Raw genomic sequence first — 12,972 nt, 5'->3', positions numbered from 1 at the left:
CCCCTTTGACCGTAGTACGGAACCAGCGTGCCGCCCCCTGCCACCTGTCGGAGAGCGGCCCCGCCGGTGGTCCCTGCTGGCCTTACCGACCCCTGTTAGGGTAGAGAAGCAGATGCGAGTGAAATTATGCACCAAGCTGTAGTCGTCCCTGAATGGCGAGGGGGCATTGCGCAGCCATCTTCCAAGCCATCCAGCAGCTTTCGATACAGCAACGAGCCGCGCCCCCACGCCTTGCCTATTTCACTTGGCTGATACAAGGAATGCTGGGGTTTCGGGACACCCTGTCAGGGACACCCTGACCCTGTCCTTAGGTCCTGGACCCTTTTCCACCGTACGCCCAAGCCTTGGCCCCAGCATCCTGTCCTGCAGACAAAATTTGCAAGGCCCCACCCAGGGACCACCTTACTTTGTCTTCCTCCCAGATCACGAGATATCACCGTAAAACCGGTGGTAAAGTAGCTCGAGTCACTGAGCTCAAAAACCGAATGGACCGACATCCCTTCAATTCCTATTCAAGCCTGCCATACCGTGCTTTCTCCTGCTGCCCAACAGCACTGGAGGCGCCATGTGAATGCCTGGAATCACAGATGCATCAGAGCGCCAATGCCACAATAACAAGCCTGGGTTGCAAAGCGATCTTCATGCGTGGCAACATGCCGTGCGCCATTCCACGATGTCCTTCCAGCCAGGCACGGCGTATTGTGGGTGCACATGCAGTTGTATGTAGAACTTCGAGCCGCACTCCTGAGCCTTTGGGTCGACACACCACGTTCACTGGCGCTTCCACCGTCACTACACAAGTCCGTATCAAGCAGCCTCGCTCGCCTTCCCGTGCACAGGGTATCACTCTAGCCCGCCAGCTCCGCCTCTCGCGCGCACTAGGAATTGCATACCGCACGCTCGCACAGAAACAAACCTGCCAACCACCAAATGCGCAGCTCACTCCTCAACTGTGTTCAGCGGTCCTACAACACACAAACGCACAACTGTGCCATCTACCAAGCTTGGCCAGCCCTCAACATGCCTACACCCACCCTACACCGCGCCGCCTCCCCAGGAGCCGCCGCCACCGCCGCCGCCGCCAGCGGCCGTGCCCCCATCCTCTCCCGGCGCCGCCTGCCGCAGCCGCGGGCTGCCGCCAAACGCCTTGGGCGGCAGCGGCGGCTTGCCGCTACTTGTCGGCGTCGCCGGCAGTGCATTGGAGGAGCGGGCGTGCGGGCCCACACCCAACGCTCCCGCCCTAGGCGTGACGCTGGCAGACGCGCCCGTCGGCGTCTCCGCCGCGCCGCCGCCGCCGCCACCACCCGACGGCGAGGCCCAGGACGAGGCGCCGGCGGCTGGCGGCGACAGAGGGTCGCCGCCGCGGCCGCCGCGGCCGCCGCCACCGCCAGCGGCTGCAGCGCTGGCGAGGCTGTAGCCGTCACCTCGCGGCATTATGACGTCGGGTGGCAGGGACACCACTGGCGGCGCTGGCACGGACAGGCCGGGCCGCCCTGCTACGGCCGCCGCCGCCGAATCGGAGACGCCCACGGCAGTAGCAATAGCAGCGGCAGTAGCAGTAGCCACGGCAGCCGGAGCTCCCACCACATCGTCGCCGCCGCTGCGGGTCCGAATGCGCAGCGCGGGAGCGGCGAAGTGAACCTGCAAGAACGAATGCAAGTGCATGGGACACGACAAGGGAGGTGCCAATGTTACCAACCGCAACACAACAGAAAAAATGCTCTCTGACGGCAAGACCAGCGCATCAACGGCTTCCGCAACGCGTGTGCAAGCAGTTTTAATCAAACTTGCACATCGCACATCCCGCGTTATCTTGCACCATGCCTGCTAGGGACTTACTGATTGCGGTGGTGCCGGGGCGGGGCTGCTGCTGACGGAGCTGTCGCCACTGTCTGAGGCCGCCACGCTGCCGGCGCGCCGCCGGTCCCACAGCGTTGGCTGGTAGAACTGCTGCTGCGGCTGATGCGGCTGCTGCTGCTGCTGCTGCTGCGCCTGCTGCGACACCTGCTGCAACGCGTGCTGCGCCTGCTGCGCCTGCCGCTGGGAGGGCTGTTTGGTCGGCGGCACGCGTTGGCCCCAGGCCGGACGTGCCAGGGCGGCAGCGGCAGTAGCAGCGCCCCCGCCTCCTCCACCACCTCCACCACCACCACCTCCGCCGCCCCGGCTGCCCGGCTTGACAGAAGTAGCAGCGCCGGCCCCGCTCGCCTGGGCTGTAGCAGCACCGCTCATGCCGCTGCTCATGCTACTGCCGGCAGACGCGGTGCTGGCAGCAGCGGCAGTAGCAGCAGCGGCAGTAGCAGCCGGGGCGTGCGCCGCAAAGGCCACGGCGCCGGCACTTGGAGACTTGCTGAGGGGGGAGGGTGGCTGCGGCTGTGGTCGGTGTTGCTGCGGCTGGAATTGCTGTTGCTGCGGTTGCGTTTGCTGCTGCGGCTTTGAGTACGGTGCTGCTTGCACGGCCATGGAGCCGCTTGCGTAATGGGGCATGGAATGGGATGGCAGCACCACAAGCGGGTGACCTAAGCCGCTACCAGGGCCAGAGCCGCTTCCGGCCGAGCTCTGGCGCGGCGGCAGCAGCGGCGGCAGCGGCGGCTGCGCGAGTGCCGGCGATGCAAACCCAGGCGAGGGCAGGCGGGCGGGCGACGCCACGTCAGCAGGGCCGCCGCCGAGGGGAAAGTACGGAGATCTAAATGGGCTAGCGCTGCTGCCGCCGCCGACACCACCGCCGCCGCCGCCAGAGGCGCGGCGAATGAGGTCGTGCGGGGGAGGCGAAAGGCCGGGTGACCGCGGCACCGCCTGCGACAGGGGAGAGCACACGGAGGGGTAATGGCGTCGAAAGGCCGATCGAATTCCTGCACATCGGCGGGTTTGGGAAGCCTAACATCGGCATCTGGTTGCGCGGTCAATGTCCTCGAGGCAAGCAACACAATCACACGGCCAGCCGGCCAAGCCATGACACTTAAAGAGGGAAACGCCAAAGCGCCAAAAGTGACCGTATCTAAACGGAGCGCGAGGCTGCGTTGGGAATCTGTTGTGTGTTTGGGCCTCACCATGAGTAGGGGCGGCTGTCCGATGCCCAGAGACGCATACGTCGCAGCCGCCGCCGCAGCCTCCGCCAGCGTCGGCCCCTGAGCGCTGCCGCCGCTCGGGCGCGGCGGCGTACCCAGCACACCGCCCCCAGCAGCACCAGCGGCACCGGCAGTAGCACCCCCGGCGAAGCTGCCGAGGCTGTAGCTGTTTGGTCCGGGGGAGCCGCCGGCGCCGGCGCCACCGCCAGTGCTGCTGCGGCGCGCACGCGACGCCGTGAGGACTGCATCCGCCGCCGCCTGCAGGTTTATGCCAATGCCAATGCCGCCGCCGCCGCCGACTCCGGCGCCGCCGCCCAGCGCATACAGCTGACCACCCACAAGCACCATGCCGCCAAATCCAGCGGCGGCGGCGGCGGCGCCGCCGCCGGGTCCCGAAGCGCGGCCGCCGCTGAGGCGGTAAGCCAAGGTACCGGCGGCGCCGTGACCGGGTGCCACCTGGCCGAAGCCGTAGGCGGCGGCGGTGGGGGAGGTGGCCGACACTGAGGCGTAGCGCGCCGCCGGGGGCGTGCGAGAACTGCTGCCCGTGCCCGCAGACTCGTAGCCAGCACCTGCGTGCGCCGCAAATTGGTTATGGTATGGTTTACGTAAAGGCTGACAAGAACAAAGGTACATAACAGATCCCTGTGTGCTTTGTCAAGTGGAAGTTTGCGCAGTCCGTCGCCGGCTGAAACGATCAGACCCGAGCCCTTCCATCGCCTTACCCGAGCTCCGCCGCCGGGTGCGTGTGCGCACCGCCGCCAACCCTCCCCTTGCAGCGCCGCCGCCGCCGCCGCCACCGCTGCCGCCGCCGCCGCCGCCACCGCTTCCGCCGCTGGCCGGTCTCCGCGCGCCGTCCTCGCCCCCGCCCGACATATAGCCGCTCCTCCGGCCTCCTCCGCCGCCACCCGAGGTGTAGCCGCCGCCGGCCTCGCCGCCGCCGCCACTGCCGTAACCGCTGCGATGGGCGCTACCCCCCTCCCGGCGGCGGCTGGCTGACAGCGCCGTCAGCCCCGCGCTTCCCAGGCCCCCCGCTGCAGTGGGCGGAAGCCCACGTGGCATGGGCGAGTTGGCCGCCGACGCAACCGCCGTATAACCGTAACCGTAACCGCCGCCGAGCGAAACCACGCCACCGGCGGAGGTTATGCTGTAGGCGGTTGGCGCGCGGCTGCCGACAGAGGGCGGGCCGCCGGCCTCCGTCGTGGCGGGTGATCCAACTAATGACTCTGCAACCGCCGGCAAACCGCTAGCGGCTAGGGCGAACGCGCCGCCAGGGCTGTAGCGAGCGTAGTTGGCTGGGACACCGCCGCCGCCGCCAGCAGCACCGCCGCCACTGTGCGAATAGGGCTCTGTGCGTGTGTAGTCTCCGGGTGTGCCGCCGCCGCCGCCGCTGCCACCGCCGCCGCCGCCGCCGCTACCGGGCGAGGGCCCGAGCGGCAGCGACCGGCCGTTGCCCTGCCCGGGCGCAACCGGCGGGGAAGGAAGGGGCGACCGCGGGCCGCCCGGTGTCGCGCCAGCTACAGCCGCCGCCGCCGCCGCTGCTGCGGCTGCGGCTCCTGCTGCAGCCAATGAATACATTTCGGAGCCAAGCGCCGAGCGGGAGGTGGGAGCCGAGCGGTCCGCAATCGCGCCACTGAGGCCGTAGCCCCTAGGATCATTCCCAACAACACCATGGCTGTAGCCTCCGCCGCCTCCGCCGTAGCGGCTACTGCCTCCGCCGCCTCCGCTCGGGCCGGCTGTAGCAGCAGACGCAGCCGCCACCTCGGCGGCGGCGGCGCCACCGTCACCATAGGAGGAATCTCCTCCCGCATCTCCCGCGTCTGCAAGCACAGCCTCCATGACAGTCGCCGAGCCGAACGCAGTGCCAAGCGAAGGCCGGGAGCCGAAACGCTGCGGCGGCGGCGGCGCTGCCGGCGCCCGACCCAACGGAGACGTCGCCAGCGGCGGCGGCGGCGGCGCGGGGCACCGCGCGCCCTCAGCAGGCGAGGGCTCGACCGCAGTGCCGCTGGCGCTGCCGCCAACCGGCCACTGAGCCAGTGCGGACTGGGAAGTGCGGCCGAACAGGGCTTTCGCGACACCGGAGCCGCTCGGCCGCAGGCGCTGCTGCTGCCCCTGCCCCCGCTGCTGCCCCTGCCCAGGCTGCTGCCCCTGCCCCGGCTGCTGCCCCTGCCCCGGCTGCTGCTGCGCCGGTTGCCCCTGCACCTGTGCCAGTGTCGGCGGAGCGGGCAAGGCATACCCGCTGTCTCCGTCGCTCAGCAGCGCCCCCTGCAGCGGCCCCTGAAGTGAGCCCTGGGCACCCGCGGTGGCCGAGGTCAGGAGGCTGGTTGTCGTTGAGGTCCCCGATGTGGCGGTGGCGGCGGAGGGGTGCGGGGCCAGGGGGTACGTCCGGCCAGAGTACGAGTGCCGCAGACCCAGACCCGCAGCCGAGCCGCCAGCGGCAGCGCCGCCGCCGCCAGGGCCGCCGCCACCGCCGCCAGGGCCGAAGGCGGGATCCGGCGTGCCCGCGGCGGAGGGACTACGACTGAGTGGCGAACGACGAAGGTACGTCGGCGCCGCCGCTGCCGCGGCGGCGGCGGCGGCGGCCATCCGACCGGCGGGCAATTCATAGCCGCCGCCGGCCCCGCGGCTTGGGCTCCCGCTTGCAGCAGGCCCCGCTGCCAACGGCACGGCCTCTTCTACACCCACGCCTCCGATCGCTGCGGGCACGAGCGCTCCAGGGCTGCCGTGCTGCTGGTAGTGTCGAGGAGACGGCGGCGGCTGGGGCGAGAGACGTTCCCGGTAAGGCGGCGGTTGCTGTGGGTGTTGCGGCTGTGGCCGATGCTGGCTGAACGGGTGGTGGTGGTGGTGGTGTTGGGGCTGCGGGCGGAAATAGGGTGACTCAGCGGTGGCGAGGCAGCCGAAGCTGCCGGGGCCGCCGCCGCTTGCCGCTGCCGCCGCGCTGGCCATGCTTCCGCTCCAGTTGTTGCTATTGGCAGCGGCTACTGCCGCCGGCGGCAGCGCGTGTCCCTGGCTGTGATGGCGCACTGGGCTGTAGCCCTGGCTGTAGCTGTAGTAGCCGCCGCCGGCTGCAGCTGCTGCTGCTGCGGCTGTAGCTGACGTCGGGGGCGAAGCCATGTGTTGGTGGGCTTGCGGCTGTGGGTGCTGGAGGCGGAGGCCGGGGCTGGGATGATGCGCGGCGGCGGCAGGCGACGCGCCCTGACGAAACCGATTATGCGGATGTGAGTACGCAGCGTATGCGTACTGCTGTTGCTGTTGCTGATGCGAGTACGAACGCGAGCATTGCTGAGGCAACTGCGAGCCAGGGCCGCCGCCGCTCATCACGGCGGCGGCGCCGCCGCCGATGGCGCCGTACATGGAGCCACCACCGGTACCAATGACTAAGGAGTTGGTTGCAGACGGCGGCAGCGTCCAACCGTCAACATCGGCGCCGCCGCCGCTAGCAATCGCGGGCGAGCCGCCGCCGCTGCGCAGCATGGTCTGCAGCCCCGGCGGCAGCGTCGCCGCCAGGTGCGCCGACGGCGGCAGGACGCTGCCGCCCCCGCCGCCGACATTGAGCGCGGCCAAGGCGCCACCGACGCTTCCGAAAGAGGCGGCGGCGGCCGCGGCGGCGGCGGCGGCCGCCGCCTCCAGCGCCTGCGGCCGCACAGCCGGCGGCGAGGCTGTAGCCGCCCTGCAGCCCGCCTCCGCTGCCCCTTGCGAAGCTGCAACACGCGGCCACTGCTGCCGCAGCTGCTGCTTCCTAAGCAAGTACTCCGCCTGCCCCGCCACGCCCAGTGGCGGCGTGAGCTGCGCATGCCAGGCGGCGGCGGCCGCCGCCGCCGCCAGCTCAGCCTCGCACGCATCGCGCGCCGCCTCCTCCTCCACCGAGTCAGACTGCGGTACCGGACCAATGTACGACACCAGACAGCACAGCCGCCGCCGTACGCAGCTCCAGCAGCCGTTATCGATGACGTCAGCGGTTACGAGTACGGCACCGGCGATGAGCAGCGGCACGGCAAGTACGGCGAGCGCGGCGGCGGCGGCGGCTCCCATCAGGATGACCAAGATGGGTACAACAGGGATGATAAAGGTACATACGGCAAGTGTACGGCGGCTGTGCGGCTCCAGGGCGGACCAGCAGGAGGCCAGGGGCTTGCCGCAGGGGTACCAAAACACGGCACGCCCCCATGCCCGAACCTGCGCCCACGTCAGCACTGTGCATGGCACACTCGCCGCGTCCTCCTCCGCCGCGTCCGCCGCCGCCGCCGCGACTGCCGCCGGGCTACGCGCGGCCGCGGGGCCCTTGCCCTTGCCGCCGCCGCCGCCGCCGTCGGCGGCGGCCATGGCGGCGGCTGCGCCGGCGGCTTCCGCCGCCGCCGCCATGGCTGACTCCATTGTTCCGTCTGCCAGGGCGCGCAGCTGCTGGCGCCGCCGCGCGTTACGTAAGCCGCGGCCGTACACCGTACCTGCAAACGCAAACGCACCGCCATGCACACACCAAGGTTGGTGAATGAATAAATGCTAAGACAGGCTGCACATGTGCACCCAGCAGCAACTTGCGCCGTGCCACAGCGTGCCAGTCAGGGTCAAGCATTGTGCCTGTAGCCCAATTATATACAAGGTGTCGTGCATGCGGCGTCTGGCAGCCGGGCAGGTACGACACGCCCTGGTACGGCACGGCACGGCACCGCCGTACACCCACACTATCTCAGCGTGTCTTACCGTACACTCCTCCGTACGTGTCCTGCAGGCACAACAGCTCCTGCAGCGCCTCCTGCCAGCCCGAAGCCTGTGAGTCAAGGAGGATGGGGTGGGCTTATTTTCGCCATCCCATGCGGCGAAGCAGAAATTCAAAAAACAGACGAGAGAAGATCACAGGGAGAGAAGACGTCCATGGAGAACGAAGTGACTTGACTTCATAAATGTGCAAAGGAGACTTTCACGGCCACACCAGGCACTTCAGGCGATGTATGAGCAAGTGTGTTTGCACACCCTGACACCCTTCAGAAAAATGTAAGCTAGTGTGAATGCAAATGCAAGACGTCATCGAGTCCACCTTTCCCCGTCCCTGGGCCCCGATACTACACACCTCTGAGCCTACGCCCGGTGAGCGCATGCCTCTCAGGTCTCGTCCCGTCACCCTCCCGCGCACCCTCCCGCTTTCCCCCTAGGCCTTATTCGTTGGGCTCGCGCATACCATCCCCCCTCCTCCTTCTCCCCCTCCTCCTTCTCCCCCTCCTCCTGATCCGCCGCCTCCCGCTCCCTCCTCATCCTCCTCCTCCTCCTCCCCCTCCCCCTCCTCCTCCCCCTCCTCCTCCCCCTGCTCACCTCGGGCAGGAACGCCTCGGCCTGCTCGGGCGTGGTGACGCCGCGCCCCGGCGTGAAGCCAGGCAGCGCGTCGTATGGGTGCCGTACAATCGCCGCCACCAGTGCCGTACCCGCGTCTACACCCGCCTCCTCCCCCTCCCCCTCACACTCCACCACGCCCACGCTCACAGACGTCCGGGAGGCCGCGTGCGCCGCCGCCGCCGCCGCTGCCGCCGCCGCCGCCGTCACCGCGACGACCGCCGCTCCCTCGCCGGTCTCTGCCCCGGCCGCGGGAGCCGCCGCCGTCACCGCCGCATACGCCGGGTGCGGCATGGAAGAGGTGGCGAGTCTTGACCTCCCGCCGCCGCCGCCGGGCGCGCCGCCGCCACCACCGCCGCCACCGCCGCCACCGCCGCCAACACCACCGCCGCCAGCGACAACGCCATCCACGCTGGGCCCCCGACCCCCCGACCGTGGCACGGGGGGCGCGGCCCTTGGTGAACCCCCAGATCCCGATCCCGAGCCCGGGCTGAGGAGTTGCAGCTGCTCTATCCCCGGGTGCATGGTGAGTGCCGCCGCCGCCGCCGCGAATAGATCCCCCGGTTCCGAAAACCCGGGGCCGCCGCCGCCGCCGTGGAAGCCGCTGGTCGAGCCGGGGTAGCGTGCGGGAGACGAAAGGTTCGAGGCGGCGGGAGACGAAAGGCCGCTGTGCGTGGAGCGACGCACTGCCGGCGGCGGCGGCGGAGGAGAAGCTGCGAGGCCGGCCGGCGACGGAAGCTGCGCCGCCGCCGCCGCCGCCGCCGCCATCGCAGCCGTGCCGACTGCGGCTGCTGACCCCGGCGCGGCGAGCCCGCCTGTTCGGGAGGAGCGCAGCGGACTGCTTGCCACTCTCAGCCGCTGTTCCGCCGCCATATGCTGAAAACGCTGCGGCGACGAGGGCCCCGCTCCACCGCCGCCGCCGCCGCCACTGACCCGCATCACATTGCTACCACCACCGCCCGGCCCATCCGCTCCACCAGCCGCCGCCGCCGTCGCGGTTGCGTATGGCGGCGGAGGGCTCGGCTGCTGGATTGAGGAAGAGGCGAAGCGTGCGGCGGATTGTGTTCGTGCCAGCCGCACGGCGGCGTGAAGGGACCCCAGCCGCTGCAGCGCGCGGGGCGAGGCGGCGAAGGCGGCTGCGTCGGTATCCAAAAGAGCAGAGGCCGGCATTGCGCCAGACCAGGGCCCATTGCCGTTGACATGACTCCCGCGCCCGCCTTCAGGCGTCGCGGCGGCGGCGGCAATGGCACCCAAAGCCACGGCGGCGGCGCCGCCACCGCCGCCGGTCCCGCGGGGGCTCAGCGCCAGCGAGCCGCCGCCGCTGCTGCCGCCGCCGCCGCCGCCACCGCCGCCACCGCCGCCACCGGCGGCACTCGAGGCGTTCAGCATGAGTGATGAGCGCCGCATGCTTCCGATGGGTGACGTCAGCGGCGGCGCCCATTGCGCCGACGGGCCAGGGCTGGCGCCGCCGCCGCCAGCGCCGCCGCTGAAGCCGCCGTCTCCGGCCGCCGCTGCCGCCGCCGCTGCCGCCGCCACTGCCGCTGCCGCAGCGGCTGACGTCGCCCTTGTTAGCTCCACCGCCCTGCTCCCCACCGGGGACACTGGGGACCCGGAGCCCACCTCCGTCCCCTCCGCCACGCCGCGGGCCGTGCCGCCGAATGCGGCGCCACCACCAGCGGGAAGCACAAACCCCGCCGGCTCCTCCGCCGCCGCCGCAGCCGCCGCTGTCACCTCCGCTCCACTGGAGGCTCCTCCAGTCAGAATGCGCAGTCCGCTGAGCTTGGTCTTGAAGCTTGCGGTGTCGACAGCGGCGGCGGCGCCGCCGCCCGGTTTTGACCCTGGCGGCGGCATTGGCAGAGCTGGCACGCCGCTGTACGACACAGTCATGGCACCGGTCCCGCCGCCGCCGCCGCCGCCGCCGCCGCCGCCGCCGCCGTTGGATGCAAATGCGATCATAGACAGCAGCACCTTGCGGCTAGGAACGCTGCCGCGGCTCTGGTGGCTGCTGCGCTCCTTTGCCAGCGCGGCGGCGGCGGCGGCGCGCGACGCCTGCTGCCACGCCGCCTGTGAAATGGCGGCGGCGGGCGTGGGCCGCAGCGGCGGGCTGTCCAACGCATCGTGATCGGCGGCGGAGGCGCCGCCGCCACCGCCGCCACCGTGGCCAGCGTTGGAGTGCCTGGCAGTGGCGGTGCCGGCGGCGGCGGCGCCGCCACCGCCGCTGGTTGTGGCCTGGCGGCGCCACTCGACGTCGTCCAGCTCATCATCCGCCAACTGCCGCCGCCGGAGGCTGTGGCCGCCCAGCCTCGAGCCCACCGCCGTGGCGGCGGCGCCACCGCCAGCACTAGCGACGCCGCTGACGGTCGTCCGCCGCCAAAGCCCGCCGCCGCCGCCCCCGCCGCCGCCGCCGCCCCCGCCGCCGCCCCCGCCGCCGCCCCCGCCGCCGGCAGTATCAAACGGGTCCGACGGCTCCAACTGTCCTGACCCAGACTGACCATAGCTAGACTGGGTACGGCCGCGCAGCACCGGCCGCGCCGCGCCTGCCACCACCAGACCACCACCGCCACCGGCACCACTGATCCGACCGCCGCCGCCGCTGATACGGGCGCCGCCGCCGCCGCCGCCGCCGTGGGAGATCCTTGCCTCGACGTCGTCTTGCGTCCCTCCCCGGCCCCATCCCCAGCCGCCGCCGCCGCCACCACCGCCGCCATCGCCAACAGCCCTAGTCACACCTCCATCCTCCGGTGTCGCCGCCGGCCCCGCGGCGGTGCCGCCGGTGCCAGCAGGCGAGGCGGGCAGAGACAGAGTGGCGGCGCCGCCAGCTGCAAGGCCCGGCGCGGCGGCGGCGGCAGCGGCCCACGGGACGGTGTGTACGGCCCGGAACTCGAGTGTGTCATCGTCCCACAAAGACGTCACGTCTGCAGCGGCATATGAATTCGAGGAAGATAATATGCGGCCCGAGCCCAACGTATAGGGGAGAGCAGGCCGAGGTATGGGTTGCCGGCACGAGAGGCATGGGGCGTGGCAGCGGAGGAGTGGTTCAAAACAGGAAGTTCCAGTTGCAGTTGCGGTTGGGGCTGCGGTTGGTTTGCACGCTTTACGTGGCAACCACACCAATCTGATGAATTGGCAACACGCCACACACACGCAATACGCGCACCCACCCAGGAGGTAGGGGTGGGAGCTGTCGTGCGGGAGGCCCTCCAACTGCAGCCAGCCCTGACGCAGCTTGACGAAGTTTCTGCACGAGTGATGAGCGCGAGGGGCCGTGGGGGCAATGCGGGGGCAGTTGGGGGCGGACGGCAAGTTGGGACTTGAGGTGGGCACACCGGTACATTCCCGCCGGTACAAGAGCCTTGCGCCAGCGTCGCCGTCACAGGCCAACACAACTCAACACCACACAGCTCAACACAACTCAACATGACACAGCACAGCACAACATAACTCATGACAACAAAACACAGCCCAGCACGCACGGCCCATCACAGCACAGCGCAGCACAGCACGCAGCACGCAGCACAGCTGACCCACATGAGGCAGTTGACGGGCCTGCGGTCCGGCCAGGCGAGGGTGAAGGTGTTGGGCGCGCAGCCGCAGCAGCCCTGCTCCTCAAACACACTGCGTGCGGAGTGGGCACACAAGGAGGAGGAGCAGGAAGGAGGGGCAGGAAGGAGGGACAGCAAGGAGGGGCAGGAAGGAGGGGCAGGAAGGAGGGGCAGGAAAGAGGGGCAGGAAGGAGGGGCAGGAAGGAGGGGCAGGAAAAAGGGCACGAGGGCAGAGGGACGCGGACGGGCAGATGTGCATTAAAGCCACACCAGTAACACTGGATGTCGACAATCTATGCCGTACTCGAGAGATTTAGCCTCTGCTGATGGGCGCCCCCTAAAAAAGAGTCATGTGGGAGCGGTGCGCTGCTCCCCGTCTGTCGTACACTCGTACTCACCCCGTGCGCACTGCCCGGTCGTGCACGCCACGCGCCAGGCGCCACGCCAGGAACAGCGCGTGGGCGCCCGCCCGCGGCTGCCGCACGACCCGGGGGTCGTAGGGCGACTCCAGCGCGTCCGCCTGTGTGTGAACGTGTGTGTGTGTGTGTGTGTGTGTGTGTATGTGTGTGTGTGTGTGTGTGTGTGTGTGTGTGCGTGTGTGTGTGTTAAAAAGAAAACGCAAGCCCGTGTGTGTGTGTGTGTGTGTGTGTGTGTGTGTGTCTGTGTGTGTGCGTGTGTGTGTGTGTGTGTGTGTGTTTGCCGAGGGGACAACGGCCACATGAGAGACCTGCTCACGTGCCGCATGAGCAGGTGAACATGTAACAATGTAACATAGAGGGCGAATGGCAAAGGAAATACGCAGGACAGATTGGGCAGGTGCGGGTTCCCAACACGATAACGGGAAGCCAGAGGGTGGTGGGGATTGCAGTTGCAGGCTCCGGCAGGAGCCTAACGTAAAAGTCCCATCATTAGCAGGGGATTAACAGCAGGAGAAGGTGGAGGCGCAGGATGGGGGTGGAGGCGTAGTAGAGAGGTCGAGGGAAGGTCAAAGGGGAGGCGGGGGGGGGGGGGGGGCCGGAAACAACCCCTGTGACTAAGGGGTT

At 69.6% G+C, this 12,972-nt stretch overlaps 1 protein-coding gene across 1 annotated transcript in view; it reads right to left on the bottom strand.

Annotated features, from left to right (window-relative positions):
- Positions 1–115: 115 nt before the first annotated feature.
- Positions 116–12,972, bottom strand: part of CHLRE_04g227650v5 (uncharacterized protein) — a 15,832-nt gene continuing 2,975 nt past the window's right edge. The window contains exons 4-12 of the mRNA XM_043062039.1: positions 12,328–12,449; positions 11,916–12,002; positions 11,549–11,625; positions 8,370–11,302; positions 7,764–7,830; positions 3,788–7,507; positions 3,048–3,634; positions 1,840–2,793; positions 116–1,641 (exon numbers count right to left, since the gene is read on the bottom strand). Of these exons, the coding sequence (XP_042925391.1) occupies positions 1,036–1,641; positions 1,840–2,793; positions 3,048–3,634; positions 3,788–7,507; positions 7,764–7,830; positions 8,370–11,302; positions 11,549–11,625; positions 11,916–12,002; positions 12,328–12,449 (9,153 nt within the window). The 3' untranslated portion in view covers positions 116–1,035. The remainder of the gene's footprint in view (positions 1,642–1,839; positions 2,794–3,047; positions 3,635–3,787; positions 7,508–7,763; positions 7,831–8,369; positions 11,303–11,548; positions 11,626–11,915; positions 12,003–12,327; positions 12,450–12,972) is intronic.

Source organism: Chlamydomonas reinhardtii, chromosome 4 (assembly GCF_000002595.2).
Source record: "Chlamydomonas reinhardtii strain CC-503 cw92 mt+ chromosome 4, whole genome shotgun sequence".
In the NCBI taxonomy this organism is placed as follows: domain Eukaryota; kingdom Viridiplantae; phylum Chlorophyta; class Chlorophyceae; order Chlamydomonadales; family Chlamydomonadaceae; genus Chlamydomonas; species Chlamydomonas reinhardtii.
Note: the sequence above shows the minus strand (reverse complement) of the source record. Positions and strands in the feature narration are given on the sequence as shown.